General features: G+C 41.8%; 1 protein-coding gene and 1 pseudogene across 3 annotated transcripts; one reads left to right on the top strand and one right to left on the bottom strand.

The window, feature by feature from the left end:
* The first annotated feature begins 71 nt into the window (after positions 1 to 71).
* On the top strand, positions 72 to 9,913 carry LOC124046509 (transforming acidic coiled-coil-containing protein 3-like). 3 transcript variants are annotated; one of them, XM_046366946.1, is made up of 18 exons: positions 72 to 212; positions 3,968 to 4,145; positions 4,406 to 4,536; positions 4,645 to 4,691; positions 4,802 to 6,313; positions 6,395 to 6,506; positions 6,823 to 6,871; positions 6,957 to 7,158; positions 7,252 to 7,310; positions 7,413 to 7,543; positions 7,760 to 7,841; positions 7,923 to 8,084; positions 8,167 to 8,234; positions 8,322 to 8,365; positions 8,466 to 8,626; positions 9,152 to 9,258; positions 9,359 to 9,479; positions 9,606 to 9,913. In XM_046366946.1, exons 2-18 carry the CDS (start codon positions 3,969 to 3,971, stop codon positions 9,669 to 9,671), a joined length of 3,231 nt encoding a protein of 1,076 aa, XP_046222902.1. In that variant the 5' UTR covers positions 72 to 212; position 3,968; the 3' UTR covers positions 9,672 to 9,913. The 3 variants fall into 3 exon arrangements, with proteins under 3 accessions (XP_046222902.1, XP_046222900.1, XP_046222901.1); XM_046366944.1 differs by having other exon boundaries at positions 4,802 to 6,506; XM_046366945.1 differs by lacking the exon at positions 72 to 212 and adding an exon at positions 3,561 to 3,773 and having other exon boundaries at positions 4,802 to 6,506.
* A 5,402-nt stretch (positions 9,914 to 15,315) lies between these two features.
* LOC124046507 overlaps positions 15,316 to 17,495 on the bottom strand; it is a 66,902-nt pseudogene continuing 64,722 nt past the window's right edge.

Genomic DNA, 17,495 nt, shown 5'->3' with positions numbered 1-17,495 from the left:
TGGGTCAAAGTCATGCAACACTATTGGCCATTTCGTAAGCAGCTCCGCCCTATTTCATTTTTTTCTGTTTATTTAATTGGTCCAAATCGAGGCGTTTAAATTCGAAATCTACTGGTCACTTGCTCATCGAGGGAGTTTCGAAAACGTCAACTGTGTGTGGAGATCGTTGCCGGCTAGAGAAGTTACTTTCTGTTTATCTGACTGGAATTGAGGTATGTAGCTATCTGGCATTATTGGGGAAATTATCTTGCTTTGACATTCACGCTGCTTTTAAGTTCTATCTCGCATAATTTCTCAAGTTGTAGCCTGACGCAAGTCATTTAACTAAAGTTAACGTTGCGTACAGTAACGTTAGCTAACTCGCTAAATGGCTTTAGTTTCCTTTCTGCCTGAGTCCTACTTACTGAGGGCAAAAATATTCAAAACGGGTAATTGTTACTCAACTTCCTAACTAGCAACATGACATTAGATAACGTTAGCTGTCTTAAGTTAGCTGGTTATAGTAGTGTCAACGCGAGCTTCTAACCCGCATTGGCAGCAGCTGATAACTTCCGGTAACGTTTGACGTTAACATTTTAATATTGTTATTTAATTAACTAAGTCAGTTAAGCACGTTCTTATTTACAGTGACGGCCAAACCCGGACGACGCTCAGCCAATTGTGCGCCGCCCTATGGGACTCCCAATCACGGCTGGATTCGAACCAGGGAGTGTAGTGAGGACTATTGCACTGAGATGCTGTGCCTTAGACTGCTGGGCCACTCGGGAGCCCACAAACTGTAGCCAACTAGGGCAGCGCGAACTGCCCAGTACATCACTAAAGCCATTCTCCCTGCCATCCAGGACCTCTATACCAGGTTGTGTCAGAGGAAGGCCCTAAAGTGTCCGACTCCAGCGTACCTGAGCGTTAAGTCTAGGTCCAAAAGACTTCTAAACAGCTTCTACCCCCAAGCCTTAAGACACCTGAACACCTAATGAAATGGCTACCCAGACTTTTCATTGCCCCCCCCTCTTTCACACAACTGCTACTGTTATCAATCCATAGTCACTTTAATCACTCTACCCACATGTGTATATAATACCTCAACTAACCCCCGCACATTGACTCTGTACGGATATCCCCCTGTGTATATAGTCTCGCTTTTTACTGCTGCTCTTAAATTAGTCGTTTTTTAAAAACTGCATTGGTGGTTGGGGACTATAAGTAAGCATTTCACCTGTTGTATTTGTGTGACTAATAACATTGGATTTTGACTACCAGTTTGCATATTACAGGGCTAATGTGTTGATGAATGGATGTTAGTTGTGTAATGTGAGCAAGCTCTATTTGAGTTAACATTACCTAGGTGATGTCAGTGCAAAGACAATTTGTAAAGACATTTTTCCGCAATCAGACATTACTGCACTTACACAAGACAATAGCAAGACTAGCTCATGGCATTGCTCCAAACTTAAAATGAACCTAAAATGGCATACCCAAATCTAACTTCCTATAGCTTGGGACCTGAAGGATAAGCATATTCTTGATACCATTTGGAGGTTCTTTGTAGTTTGTGGAAATGTTAAGTGAATGTGGGAGAATAACACATTAGATCTGGTAAAAGATCTGCCCAAATGTGTTTAATTGTTTTTTTTTAATACATGATCAAGTTCAGAACGGTGCACGCTCAAACAATAGCATGATATTATTCACTGTAATAGCTACTGTAACTTGGACAGTGCAGTTAGATGAACAATAATTTAAGCTTTCTGCCAATATCAGATGTGTATGTTCTTGTTACTTACAACCTCATGCTAATTGTATTAGCCTGTTAGCTCAACCGTCCCGCGGGGACCCACCGATCCTGTAGGCTAAACAAAAATGCTGCATTTGCGTTAACGTTAGTTTAGTTGACTATTCACCAAGGAAAATTACATTTTGGTCAAACTGAAGAATTCCAAATGAAAACACTACAAAGAATACCACGGTAAATACTATATACTACAGTCATGTCTGCAATTCACCATCTGGTCATATGAATTCAGCCAGTACATTGGAAGTTAATATTAGTAAAAAAAAATGTTTCAGAGACGCCTATTGTGGCCTGATGAATATGTATTTCTCCCCACTGTTAGCCACATCACTCTTAAACCTTTTCTCTCAAAGTTAATTGCACATGACGTCTGTTGCTGTTTACACGCATTCATTGTCAACAAGGATCCAAACACCATACACTTATGGTGCATTTAGAATGTATTCAGACCCCATGACTTATGTTACAGCCTTATTCTAAAATTGTTTTCCCCCTCAATCTAAACAATACCCCATGACAAAGCAACAGGTTTAGAAATGTTTGATAATGTTAAAAATAAACTCACATTTACATAAGTATTCAGACCCTCCACTCAGTACTTTGATGCACCTTTGGCAGCGATTACAGCTTTGCGTCTTCGTCGGTATGATGCTTCAAGCTTGGCACACCTGTATTTGGAGAGTTTCTCCCATTCTCAGCAGATGCTGTCAGGTTGGATGGGGAGCGTTGCTGAACGGCTATTTTCAGGTCTCTCCAGAGCTGTTTGATCGGGTTCAAGTCCTGCCTCTGGCTGGACCACTCAAGGACATTCAGACTTGTTCTGACACCACTCCTACGTCTTGGCTGTGCGCTTCGGGTCGCTGTCCTGTTGGAAGGTGAACCGTTGCCCCTTTCTGGGGTCCTGAACACTCTGGTGCAGGTTTTCATCGAGTATCTTGAACTTGCGCTGTTCATCTTTGCCTTAATCCTGACTAGTCTCTCAGTCCCTGATGCTGAAAAACATCCCCACAGCATGATGCTGCCACCACCATGCTTTACTGTCTGGATGGTGCCAAGTTTCCTCCAGACCATCAGACCACAGAATCTTCTTTGTTGTGGTCAGTCCTTAACGTGCCTTTTGGTCAACTCCAAGCAGACTATCATGTGTGTGTTACTGAGTGGCTTCCGTCTGGCCATTGTACCATGAAGGCCTGGTTTGTGGAGTGCTGCAGCGATTGTTGTTCTTCTGGAAGGTTCTCCCATCTCCACAGAGGGACTCTGGTGCACTGTCAGTGACCATTGAGTTCTTAGTCACCTTCCTGATCAAGGCCCTTCGTTCTTTGGACAGGCAGCCAGCTCTAGGGAGAGTCTTGATGGTTCCGAACTTCCATTTTAAAAAGAGTGGAGGCCACTCTTATTGGGGACCTTCTATGCTGCATACTTTGTTTTGTTACCCTTCCCCCAAATCTGTGCCTGTCTGAGATCTACAGACTATTCCTGACCTCATGGCTTGGTTTTTGCTCTGGCATGCACTGTCATCTGTGGGACCTTTTTATATAGACCGTTGTGTGCCTGGCCAAATCATGTCCAATCAATTGAATTTACCACAGGTGGCTCCACTCAAGTTGTTGAAACATCAATGGAAACTAGATGCACGTGAGCTTAATTTTGAGACAGCAACGGGTCTTAATACTTATGCAAATCTATTTGTAATAAATTAGCCAACATTTCTAAACCTGTTTTTGCTTTGTCGTGATGGTCTTGTGTGTAGATTGGGGAGGGGTGGACAATTTTAATACATTATGTAATAAGGCCTTATTCTAAAGGGAAGTGGTCTGAATACTTTCCGACTGCACTGTAGCTAGAACCAGGCTGTATCACATCCAGCTGCGATTGGGAGTCCCATAGGGCAGCACACAATTGGCCCAGCGTCTTCCATGTTTGGCCGGTGTAAGCCGTCATTGGAAATATGAATTTATCTGACTTGCCTAGTTAAATAAAGGTGTGGGTTTTTGTTTTAAATAAATAAAATACACAACATTGGGTGTGGTGTCTACAGCTCAGATATGGGCTTCAGACAAGACCATTCAATCTAAATGATGTGCTTCACTCACTCTTATCACTGTTCCCAGATGTCTATTAGATGTTGACAACTTTTGCTTCAGTTCCCTCACTTCTGTGTGCCTTTCTTTATAGGATGAGTTCTACTGCTGTAAACGATGAGAATCGTGGGGTCTGCACTGGAAGAAAGCAGAGCAATTCAGAGACAATTTGTGACATCTTTTCTTTTGATCAGCCGACTGGGAGGCCCTCCATTCTTCGCCAGTCTCAGGCAGAGAACCTGTCAAACAAAACTATAGCAAAGGGTGGAAAGGTACAGAATATGTTATCATGAAGCCTAGACTTGAAAGTCATTTCAAATGTTCCAGAATAATTCCCTCTGTATAATCTTGTGACTATGAGGCTCTATGCTTGACTGATTAGTCTAGTAAAAAGCATGAGCTTACACAATGTTTTGGAAAGTTGTTGACTCACGGTGAGTAAACTGTATAGAAAGAAAGTTGCACACACTAACCATGTTAGGTTTACCTGTTAGCTTTTGTTTTCAGATACCCTTTTGGGTTTTGCTTTCAGGTTTGTTTTCAGACTCCAAGAAGAGACCCTCTCACTAAGAGAATAGTATCACCAACAAAGTCCCTTAAGATAGAAAGCCTGGATGACTGTAGTAAAGCCCTGGATACAATACATTTTACATCACCTGAAGAGTAAGTATATGCTTTTTCATTTTAAATTAGGTGTGTGCGTGTGTGTCACACCGGCAGAAAGCTGATTCATATTCTGGTATCAAGTTCTGTCCTCTCGTATTTTTACAGGGTGGTACCTCTAGAAACCAATGGGCTTGTTGATGTAGCAAAATCAGGTAAAGCATCTGATTGGCTAAAGTTTCAAGATTCATTACCCGATACTACATTGTCACATTAACTACTTCAACCATAATGTTTACTTGATTTTCAAATTATTTTACTACAGACTTCACAGATGATATGCAGAGTAAAGGAGGTTGTCAGCTGTATTTTGACAACCTTGATGCCATCAATCCCTTCCAAGGGTCTACTAAAATGGTCCTCTCCCCAGCAAGGCTCAGTGAGCGAGTTGAAACTCCCAAGGCTGAAGGACAGCGTGAACGTAATGTCATTGAAGCAGTTTCTGACAGGAATGTAAAGGCACTGGATGATACACTCCCGTTCATGCCATCAGTGGAAAATTCTCTTGCTGACTTCTCAGCCGATATGTGCTCAACAGATAGCAGGGTGATTAACATGATGGACCCAGCCGACAAGTTATCCAACTCTGGTGAGGAAGAAACTGTACCATCATTTAACCTCGACCCAGATCAAGCTGTGGCTATCATCTCTACAGCCGAGGAGACTCCTCTGCCACCAAAAGGTACATATGAATTTGATTTTGACAACCTTGATTCAGTCAACCCTTTCCAAACGGGAGGCTCCAAATTGCAGAATTCCCCTATGCTTGGAAGGAAGCAGCCATGCGATAACCCTGAAAAGGTGGAAGTTGAAGAGCCTGCAGTAAAGGAAATGGAACCAGCAGCCATGCTTGAGGTGGTTCATTCTGTCCTAGAAGCACCTGTCCAGACAGAAATTAAACCTATTGCACCGAAGGAGACTTCCAAGCCAGCTGAAGATGCTGTCGCCATCACCTCTACAGCCGAGGAGACTGCTCTGCCGCCAAAAGGTACATATGAATTTGATTTTGACAACCTTGATTCAGTCAACCCTTTCCAAACGGGAGGCTCCAAATTGCAGAATTCCCCTATGCTTGGAAGGAAGCAGCCATGCGATGACCCTGAAAAGGTGGAAGTTGAAGAGCCTGCAGTAAAGGAAATGGAACCAGCAGCCATGCTTGAGGTGGTTCATTCTGTCCTAGAAGCACCTGTCCAGACAGAAATTAAACCTATTGCACCGAAGGAGACTTCCAAGCCAGCTGAAGATGCTGTGGCCTTCACCTCTACAGCTGAGGAGACTGCTCTGCCGCCAAAAGGTACATATGAATTTGATTTTGACAACCTTGATTCAGTCAACCCTTTCCAAACGGGAGGCTCCAAATTGCAGAATTCCCCTGTGCTTGGAAGGAAGCGGCCATGCGATGACCCTGAAAAGGTGGAAGTTGAAGAGCCTGCAGCCATGCTTGAGGTGGTTCAGCCTGTCCTAGAGGCACCTGTCCAGCCAGAGATTAACCCTATTGCACCATTGTCAACTGCTCCCGACGAGACCAGCAAGCCATCTGAAGAATCCATACCTCAGCCCAGTGCAGCCCCTTCCAAGGATGGTGCAGTGAAACTTGAGTTAAATTTTGATGATGACGGCGAGGTCAACCCTCCCCCCAAAAAGTTTGACAAAAGGCCTGTTTTGAAGCCGACATGGCAAAAGGCTGTACCTACAGAAAAAAAAGAACCTGCTCAATCCAGGGAATCTCCAGTGAGGCCATTGGTCAATACTGATTATGAAATTCCTCTTCCCAAGGGCAAGTACAACTTTGACTTTGATAAATTTGACCCAAGTGTCAATCCATTTGGGACAAATGTAAAAATGACTGAATCTACAGTCTGTAAGGTGAAATCCAGTCCAGATGCCAAGGCACCAACCTCAGTCAGGGTGGCTGTTTACCCTGAGAAAGTGGCAGAGCCTGTTCAGCAAGAAACTGCACCATCACTAATGTAAGTGTATTTTCATTTTCTGCAACTTTATTATTATCCCATTTTTTTTTTTTACGAAGTCTTGATTTATATGTAAAGCATTATCATTTTGTTTGAGCTTGTAGATATCACCTTAATGAAGCTTCACCACACCTTATGGTGGTCCTTCTGTAGCTCAGTTGGTAGAGCATGGCGCTTGTAATGCCAGGGTAGTGGGTTCGATCCCCGGGACCACCCATACGTAGAATGTATGCACACATGACTAAGTCGCTTTGGATAAAAGCGTCTGCTAAATGGCATATATTATTTATTATTATTATGTTTGTTCTGTTTTCAGTGTTTCTATTGCTGGATATGAACCTGATCGTTCTGCCGTAAAAGGAATTGTAAGCATTTAAAAATGTATTTAAAAAAAATGTATTCATTAATTGTAGTGTGACTACTTGGGTGACATTCTCTCTCAAATTGTAGGACAACATTCCACAGAATCTGATGCTTCAGATGGACTCTTCTGAAGTTCAGGATCCTTCCTCTGGAAAAGATCAGGAACCTCCAACAAAACCTGACCAACCTTCATTAAGCACTCCAGAACCCTTGGAACTCTGCCAATTTGAACAGACCCCACAGAATGACATGTCAGAATTTAATGAGGACTTTGTTCCTGGAACCACATGTAAGTCAAATAAATTGACAAATGCATTTTAGTTGCGGTAATGTCGACTTCACCTTAGCTTTTTGACTAACTATAGTCCCTCCTTCCCTCCAGTCATGGCGAATGACTTTGACAGGCAGATGGACTACCTGGAGCAGTTTGGGTCCAGCAATGTAAGTATATGCTTTGTACCTTTATAAATCGACTGTTATTACATGGTTTGTTTTGCATTTTAGGCTTTGGGCTTCCTCAATTACTTTGCATTTTATATTCAGTTTAAGGAGTCGGCACTAAGAAAACAATCACTGTACCTCAAATTTGACCCACTAATGCGGGAGAGCCCCAATAAGTCTGGAGTCCGTGCAGGACTCAACAACCTCTCACGACCTGCTCCCTTTGCTTCACGGTATGTTACTCTCCTGGTCCTAATCACAGGCTTTTTTTTACCATCTGACTGAAAAGAAATGCCTTGTGTTCATCTTAAAATGCTCTACTTGTAAATAAGTGTTTATTTGGTCTAGAATTGAGAGCATACTTAATCTGTAGTTTCTCACTAAAACGAGTTTGAAATGCAATGGTGAATATCAAGGTGTTTGCGCCAAGTGAGGGATGTTTCTTTCAGTGTGGAGACCCAGAAGACTGGAACCGATGAGGTTAATGGACTGAAATCTGTCAACCCTAAACTGCTTCATGACCTACCACCTGTAAGTTACCTGTCCTCAAAGATCCTACTATAATGTAGTAATGTGGGAAAACTGTTAAATGGAGGTCTTCACTCCCTTTAGGTTCAAGTTGTTGGTCCTCGGACTCTTGTGACAAATTCCCCTGTTCTTGAGAATCTGGTACCTACTTTCCCCCAACCAGCCAACCCTGATGATAACATCATAGAGGTGCTGAAATACAGTCAGCAAGACATGAATGTTGCCATTGCCAAGATCCAGATACAAGTAGGTGTTTGTTTTCCTCCAATGTTTCACTCATCCCTTTTCAATCCAATCAGCATTAATTTACAAGGGTTTATTTTTATAGGCAAAGGAGAATGCGGATGAATGGAAATCGAAGCATGACACGCTATCTCAGGATAATCATGAAATGGGGTAAGCATTTAAGCTTAGTATTTGGTCACTGATTTCTGATTTCAGACTTATAACAATTTTAATTATCACTGCTTTTTGTTTTTGCAGGAAAATAATGTCAGCATTTGAAGCCACAATCGCTCAGATATTGGGTACGTTGTAATGCAATTTGGAAAGTTATCAGAGAAATGTTTTGAAATGTAAATTTCATGTCAAATGCATGGCTTGGTGTGATGTCATTGTCTCTGGCAGCTGATAAACAGAGGGAGATGGAGAAGGCCCAGGCTGACATCACTAAAGTCCTGCAGGAGAAGGAACAGTTATCAGAGGACCTGAATGCAATGGAGCGGTCCTTCTCAGATCTCTTCAAGAGACTAGACAAATACAAAGAGGTCATCGAGGGTTACATAAAGGTCAGCATGAAAAGGGATGTCATGAACTATGCATTGGGCCCAGTGTTTTGCACCATGTGAAATCCCTGGATTTAAATGGGATATTGCAAGATTCTGGAAATTAAGCTGCTTTTCTGCCTTGCTGAGAGTCTATGAACTTGTGGATACTGCTTTATCTGTGTGCAGTAGAAAGTAAATTGGAGGTTGTTTACTGTTCCTGTAGACCTCCAGTCATTGTGCTGACGCTAGTAACATTGGCTCGCAAAACGATCTCCAACTTGCTTCTATTGCACGCAGACCTAACAATGGTATCCAAAACTTAATCTGACTAAGTAGAAAAATATCTTAAATGCCAGAATCCTTTTATAGCTCTTTCATTACAGGATACTCTTTCCTTTTCACATGATTGTGCAAAACACAGGGCTCGGCTTTGGTGTAGGAAAGTAACATTGCTATGAAGGAAGAAATGAAAAGGGTATGTGTAGGTCCAATACTTTGCTTTGCCAAAATCATGACCTAGGGTTTTAAATGTGTGCCCATATTAAGAATGAAGAGATGCTGAAGAAATGTGCTCAAGATTACCTGGCTAGGATCAAGGAGGAGGAGCAGCGCTACCAGGCCCTGAAAGCTCATGCAGAGCAGAAAATTGGCCTGTAAGACTCATGAAACTATACTCTGTGCAAAATAGTTACAGAATTGTTTAGTTGCTGGGCTTTGTGTAGGTTCACTGGGCTGACTTACTCTTATCCTCAGGGCAAATGGAGAGATTGCGGAGGTGCGCTCCAAATTAAAGTCCGAAGTCGCTGCACTTCAGGCCCAGCTGCGCAGGGAGCAGCTAAAGGCCCAGTCACTGGAGAAGAGCCTTGACCAGAAAGTAAGTCGCCTCAATCTGAAGTAGTCAATGAGGCTTCCTTTATCGGTTTCATTTGTTCAGAAAAGTTTTTTGCACATATGATGGTTGATTTTGTTTTCCTCCTTGCTGATTTTTCTGTCCCCTCAGGTAAAAGAGACTGAAGAACTCACCAACCTTTGCGATGAACTAATAGCTAAAGTCCAGAAGGGCTGAGTTCAACCGTATGTCTGTCTGTCGTTACTCAAATTTGTAAAAAAAAAAAAAAAAAAATATTGAGCTATGTGGTGGTCCTGATGAACAAGTGTGTGAATAGTGCTTTGTAAATATGTTTTGTCGCTCTTGATTGGAGATCAAGTGCCATAATGCTATTTCACTAGATTTCAATTCTACTGATTCATTTTGGTTCCTTTTATCAATTTCGGGTCTTTATTACTGTAATAAAATTGTTTCACTAATCAAGATCATTTGTAGCGCCTTGCAAGTTCATTTTAAATTCTTTGTATCCCAAATTTTTCAGCCATGCGGAGGCGCTGTTTACCATAGTATTTTGGACTCTTTAGTTTCATGCATGTTATTGCAAGTTCCAATTGAGCATAGCTGACATTTGTATTTATTTCAGAACAGTAGCTAAGTGTTCTTCCTTAGACGTCTCTAGTGGTGAGCTGTGCTGTTAATGTCAACCATTCAGTAGCTTCCTTATCCCTCTTCTCTCTAGAGCCAAAGCTCATCCCGTTCTACAATGCTTACAAAAAACAAATGGGATGCCCTTATACAATGCTTTCCTTCTTCCCTGGGCAGCGTAGTGTCATCACTCCCTGAGCAGGACAATGCACATCCTAAACGAAAGAAAATCCTTCCTAGATCTGAGTTGACTGGTAGTGAGGGGAGAAATGCTAGTCAGTTTGAGAACGAGCGCTCTCAGTCCTATCAGTCATTCATTCATTCCAGTACCACTGGCCCTGTCTGACCCTGTATAGATTACTGTGTTTTCTAGCCAAGTTGGGAGGAAAGTATTAACTTTTGTAGTAGCCTCCTGATGGTCCCTTTCTAGAAAGACTGGTAACTTAAGACTGGGACAATACCATTTTTTTGTATTTTTTTAATTATTTTTTTCTTCCAATGGCAAAAATGAAGAGCAGGTTAAGAGAACTTTATGTAAAATATTGTGTGCTACAGCTTGGAAAATGAATGTGACATGGATGACGATTGTTTCCAACATTAGGGCTGTTTGTTCCTAAAGAATTGAAATCCGAGTTGTTGGTATCATATCAAGGAAACAAGTATCGGACACTGGTCCCGGCTCTAGTCACTGACCTCATTCCCAGTGGCATCCTGTATAACTTTAAGCAGTTAGGCAGACCAGAGGCTTTTACCAACCTCGATCATTTTCAGACTTTGGGAAAGCTCTTGCACAGTGGTCATTCAAACTTTTCTCACCATGGTCCTTCATATTATACATGTGATTTTATCATTGAGACAGCAACCAAGTATTTCTAGTAGGACCTAGTGTTTCAACAAAAAGTAAGTTCAGCCAGAAAGTTGAGGCGTTCCTTATTAATTAGTGACCTTTTCATCAATTAAGTACCTTATTAATTAGTGACCTTTTCATCAATTAAGTACCAGGGAGGAGCAAAATCCTGCTTTACAGGAACAGAGAACCTTGAATTGAGGCCATGAACGAAGTGAAAATTTGCTTGTCCTTTAATCAAACTTCAAATGACTTTCTACTTTTAATGGGGCACATCGATAAGATTTGTCAAACAGAACCAATTGTAAGTACTTTCATATAAACTAAATATGATTAACCTGGTTGACAATGTCAAAGGTAGACTCAGCAGAAAGTAAACCGCAGTGGGTCAATTTCTGCTACGAAGAGCATTGAAGCATGAGGCTCTGTCTCCACTGTTTTGATCCAGTGGCTACCACGCTGTGAACAGCTTGAAGTGAACCCCTGCACATGGGCAGCGCACAATTGGCCCGGCATCGTCTGGGTTTGGACGTGGTAGGCCATCATTGTAAAATAAGAATGTGTTCTTAATTGACTTGCCTAGTTTAAAAAAACATTCAATTAAAATTGCACTGACTGTCTTGCATCTCACTCTATGTATCTGCGGTGCTGCTTGTGGAAACGTCATGTCGCTGAGTCTACCTTTTAATATATGAAATGCAGTGCATTCGGGAAGTATTCAGACCCCTTGACTTTTTCCTCGTTTTGTTACGTTGCAGCCCTATGGGGAAGGGTCCCCAAAAAATGTCTGCAACATTGAAGGTCCCCAATAACAGTGGCCTCCATTCTTTAATGGAAAAAGTTTGGTACCACCAAGACTGTTCCTTTACAAACTGAGCATTTGGGTGAGAAGGTCCTTGGTCAGGGAGGTGACCAAGAACCCGATGGTCATTCTGACAGCCCTCCAGAGTTCCTCTGAAGATGGGATAACCTTTCCAAAAGACAACCATCTCTGCAGCACTCAACCAATCAGGCTTTTATGGTAGAGTTGCCAGATGGAACGACGACTCAGTAAAAAGCACATGACAGCCTGCTTGGCGTTTGCCAAAAGGCACCTAAAGACTCAGACCATGAGAAACTAGATTGAACTCTTTGGCCTGAATGTCAAGTGTCACGGCTGGAGGAAACTTGGTGCCATCCCTACGGTGAAGCATGGTGGCGGCAGCATCATGCTGTGGGCATGTTTTTCAGGGACTGGGAGACTAGTCAGGATCGAGAGAAATATGAATGGTGCAAATTACAGAGAAAAGGCTGATACACCCCCTAAAAATAAAAGTACAGAGAAATCCTTCATGAAAACCTGCTCCAGAGCAGGTGAAGGGTCACGTCCCAACAAGACAACAACCCTAAGCACACAGCCAAAGCAATGCAGGTGTGGCTTCAGGACAAGTCTCAATATCCTTGAGTGGCCCAGCCAGAGCCTGGACTTGAACCCGACCTGAAAATAGCTGTTCTCCGATGCTCCCCATTAAACCTGACAGAGCTTGAGAGGATCTGCAGAGAATGGGAGAAACTCATCAAATACATGTGCCAAGCTTGTAGCTTCACCAAAAAAGACCCAAGACTGTAATCACTGCCAAAGAAGCTTTAAAGTACTGAGTAAAGGGTCTGAATACATATGTAAATGTGATATTTCAGTTTTAAATTTTTTATAAATTTGCTAAAATGTCTAAACCAGTTTTTGCTTTGCATTATGGGGTATTGTGTGTAGATGAGAAAAAACAATTTAATACATTTTAGAATAAGGCTGTAACATAACAAAATGTATAAAAAGTCAAGGGGTCTGAATACTTTACAAATGCACCGTATACTTTACATTGCAACTACAGTAAACATAATCCTACACATTCAACATATTCAAAATGCCTGACTTTGAAAAAGAAACAATACATGTCCATATCAAAATAAATTAAATACACGCCTCTTTTCAAATGCATATAAAATGACTACATCTATATCAATTGTCGTTGGATTGGACTGCAGTCCCAATGGTGTTACATATATTCACTGCAACACTGGGGATATTTTTGACCTCATACCTCTTGCAAGGATTCTATAAAACACATACAAAAGGCTAGTAGTGGTGGTAACCTAAGTAACATTTGGATTCCGACAGTGATATGTAGCGAGTCCAGTCAAACAGTCAACATTGGCGCAATATTATTATTTGCAGTCTTCGATATGGACATGATTCAAATATCCCCCCAAAATGCTACCTATCTATTTTCATATAGCCCCTCGAGGCCTTCAGGGATGACTGAGTGAAATGAAACAGGATTATTGATGGACACTAGTGGTCAGGGTTAAATGGATGTGCATTCAATCAATGAAACATTTTTTTTCATCAAAGGGATGACCTGAGTATGAGTGTAAAACCAGCCCTTTTGTATTACATTCCATGCGTCCTTTAACATCATCACCTCGCAGAGCTTATCTTATCTTGTGCCCTACAACAGGTTTAGAGGTAAAGGTCTAAACTGACCCTAACCCCTCTAGGTTAGTTGAGATGGGTAAACAGCACAGTTACTGATGGATATGGGTTGTTCCACGAAATGAGTGCCTCTTGAGTATAATATTGGATTTTATAAACCTGTTATATAATAAATGAAATACCCCTTTCATATAGACAACTTGGAGAATCTCTCCATGCACCCTTTGTGACTTCTAGGAAGATTTTAACACACTTAACCCCAAGATTTCACCAAGTTTTCACCATCAATCTTAAACCCTAGTTATAAACTGAGGGATGTGCCTAGAGTAATGTAACCACTCTCAAATTCCTAAACAGAGGTATGGATGCAAGAACTGACCATCCATTATATACAAATTCATGTTTTGAGGCAATAAAGGTTTTTTTTCTTTACATTTACATTTTTTACAAACATTGGAGTAAAATAAGCTTATCTTTTTGGGTTCTGATGGGGTACGACAGCTAAACTAAGCTCGTGAGGCATTTATACGTTTATATATATATTTTTTTAAATGTATGAATATACCCTGAGTATACAAATTAGGAACAACTTCCTAATTTTGAGTTGCACCCGGTTTTGCCCTCAGAACAGCCTCAATTCGTCAGGTCAATGACTCTAGAGTTCCACAGGGATGCTGGCCCATGTTGACTTCGGTGCTTAATTTGAGCCGGATCCTGCTAGAACAGGATCATAAACGTGATTGGATGACAATGATTGATTTCAACATTAGGGCTGTTGTCGTAAATAATTTAAATCGGCTATGTGTTTTGTTTCCTTGCTATGATTTGTTTCCTTGCTATGATACTAACCAAAGGCTTTTACCAACATCCTAGATGATAATTTTCAGACTAGCTGTGCCACGAGTCAGTTACGGGAGTTGCAGCGATGAGACAAGACTGTAACTACAAATTGGGGAGAAAAAGGGAAAAAAATATATATATTTAAAAAACTATATAAATAAATAATTTTCCCATTAGGAGCTCGTTTTTTGTTTTTTTTACCGATTTCCTAGTTACATTTACATTTTACATTTAAGTCATTTAGCAGACGCTCTTATCCAGAGCGACTTACAAATTGGTTGTCTTGAATGTACTGAAGTTGGAGATTTCCCAGCTCTGAGTTCTCAGAGTTCCCAAACGCGGCATTTAAAAAATATATGCACAAATCTCCAGTCATGTAAAATGATGTAGAATCGCATTAAATGCGTTTATAAAAGGCCCAAAAATACCTGGACCCTTGGCCACAACATTTTGCCTATGTATGCAACTTCTGTAAGTGCCTCTACTCTACGTCACTACGTAAATGTGATGATATGCATGCGTGATTTTTTTCTCATGTGTTCAGGTACCTCAAGAGCTCCCCAGGTAACCCCCCCCCCACACACACGCACGCACACACGCACACACGCACACACCTGCCGATTTACAAATGAAGCACTGGTGGACTCCAATGTCTCCCACAGTTGTGTCAAGTTGCCTGGATGTCCATTGGGTGGTGGACCATTTTTGATACACACAGGAAACTGTTGAGCGTGAAAAACCCAGCAGAGTTGCAGTTCTTGACACAAACTGGTGCACCTGCACGTACTACCATACCCGTTCAAAAGCACAATATTTTGTCTCCCATTCACCCTCTGAATGGCACACATACACAATCCATTTCTCAATTGTCTCAAGGCTTAAAACCAGTTCTTTAACCTGTCTCCCCTTCACCTACGCTGATTGAAGTGAATTTAACAGGAATTTAATAAGGAATCATACCTTTCACCTGGTTAGTCATGGAAAGAGCGGGTGTTCTTAATGTTTTGTGCAGTGTATATCATTAATTGAAAACTCCAAAAATGGATGTAGCAACTAAGAATTCTAGCTTTAACTCTCGAGATGGGAAAACTTTTTTATGAAGTCGAACATGTGATCTTTATGACAGAATGTAAAATTAAATTTCAAAAAAGACTTCTCAAAAGGCACCAAATTGGTGGAAGGACCCATAGCCCTCTCAGCAAGTCTGAATAGCCGTTAACACATTGCAGAATCCCTTGGGGATTTGTGCACAAAGTGCACATCGGGGTTTGATGTCTTTTAGTGGTGTTGATATGAAACAAGTTGCACCAAGGACCAGGCAGGTACAACCAGAGAGCTGTTCTCTGAGCTTCAGTTCACAGCTCAGACCCTCACTGTACGATGCCATTCTTCAGAGGTGCAGAGAAGGGGACAACATTACATTTGGTCCTCTGTAGCTCAGTTGGTAGAGCATGTTTCTTGCTACATCAGGATAGTGGGTTTGTTTCCTGGGACCACCCATACTTAAAATGTATACATGCATGACTATAAGTTGCTTTGGCTAAATGGCATATATTATTATATTTGGCACATGGCTAACACTGAAAGTGAATGTGTTGGTGCACCTTCCCGTCCACGTGGGAGTGGATGTGAGTGTGGATGTCTGGGTAGATTTTGGGGTAGATTTTGGGGGGTAGGGCAGAGACCCCCTGAGTGAGGAGAAGCTGCTGCTGAGCCAGATACTCCTCATAGTTTATGGAGCCCAGGCAGTCCTTCTCTGGGCTGGAGGAAGTGGAGAAGTGGGCCACACAGCTCCTGTCCCTCTCCTGGTAGGGCAGCCGGTGGGAGGCCTGCAGGACCTGGGCAGCCGCAGCCGGAGTGCTGGGAGGGGAACAGTGCTTCTTACTCTGGCAGAACCACAGTAGCACTGTACCAAAGATGAACACCATGCTAGCAGGGATGCCGATGATGACAGGCCAGGGTAGGGTGCTGGAGGCTGGGGTGAACATCGGGGGGATGGGTGGCTTGGTGTCTGCAGGAGGAGAGGACCCGAAAAATAATGATCAGTCAACATGGAGTCAATCATTCTAGAGTGAGGAGTTACTTTCTTCTCCAACACTGTTTTTGCATTATTTAAACCAAACTGAACATGTTTCATTATTTATTTGAGACTAAATAGATTTTATTTATATATTATAGTAAGTTAAAATGAAAGTGTTCATTATTCATTCAGTATTGTTGTAATTGTCATTATATATATGCACATATACAGTTGAAGTCAGAAGTTTACATACACTTAGGTTGGAGTCATTAAAACTCGTAGTTCAACCACTCCACAAATTTCTTGTTAACAAACTATAGTTTTGGCAGGTCGGTTAGGACATCGACTGTGTGCTTGACACAATACATTTTTCCAACAATTGTTTGCAGATAGATTATTTCACTTATAATTCACTGTATCACAATTCCGGTGGGTCAGAAGTTGACATACACTAAGTTGACTGTGCCTTCAAACAGCTTGGAAAAATCCAGAAAATTATGTCATGGCTTTAGAAGCTTCTGAAAGGCTAATTGACATCATTTGAGTCAATTGGAGGTGTACCTGTGGATGTATTTCAAGGCCTACCTTCAAACTCAGTGCCTCTTTGCTTGACATCATGGGAAAGTCTAAATAAATCAGCCAAGACCTCCCAAAAAAATTGTAGACCTCCACAAGTCTGCTTCACCCTTGAAAGCTATTTCCAAATGCCTGAAGGTACCACGTTCATCTGTACAAACAATAGTACCCAAGTATAAACACCATGGGACCAAGCAGCTGTCATACCGCTCAGGAAGGAGACTCATTCTGTCTCCTAGAGATGAACATTCTTTGGTGCGAAAGTGCAAATCAATCCCAGAACAACAGCAAAGGACCTTGTGAAGATGCTGGAGGAAACAGGTACAAAAGCATCTATATCCACAGTAAAACGAGCGCTATATCGACATTACCTGAAAGGCCGCTCATCAAGGAAGAAGCCACTGCTCCAAAACCGCCATAAAAAAGCCAGACTACGGTTTGCAACTGCACACGGGGATCGTACTTTTTGGAGAAATGTCTGATGAAACAAAAATAGAACTGTTTGGCCATAATGACCATTGTTGTGTTTGGAGGAAAAAGGGGGAGGCTTGCAAATCGAACAAACCGAACACCATCCCAACCGTGAAGCCCGGGGGTGGCAGCATCATGTTGTAGGGGTGCTTTGCTGCAGGACGGAATGGTCCACTTCACAAAATAGAGGGC

Source organism: Oncorhynchus gorbuscha, linkage group LG10, assembly GCF_021184085.1.
Source record: "Oncorhynchus gorbuscha isolate QuinsamMale2020 ecotype Even-year linkage group LG10, OgorEven_v1.0, whole genome shotgun sequence".
NCBI classification, from domain to species: domain Eukaryota; kingdom Metazoa; phylum Chordata; class Actinopteri; order Salmoniformes; family Salmonidae; genus Oncorhynchus; species Oncorhynchus gorbuscha.
The sequence above is the reverse complement of the archived record's forward strand: the minus strand, read 5'-3'. Positions and strand labels throughout refer to the sequence as shown.

What these genes read in the sequence shown, in the direction of transcription:
- LOC124046509 (XM_046366944.1), top strand. Translation starts at nt 3,969, where the DNA reads ATGAGTTCTACTGCTGTAAACGATGAGAATCGTGGGGTCTGCACTGGA. An exon ending in CATTTTACATCACCTGAAGA is followed by an intron (nt 4,537 to 4,644) that starts GTAAGTATATGC and finishes GTATTTTTACAG; the next exon opens with GGTGGTACCTCTAGAAACCA. An exon ending in CTTTGTTCCTGGAACCACAT is followed by an intron (nt 7,159 to 7,251) that starts GTAAGTCAAATA and finishes CCTTCCCTCCAG; the next exon opens with TCATGGCGAATGACTTTGAC.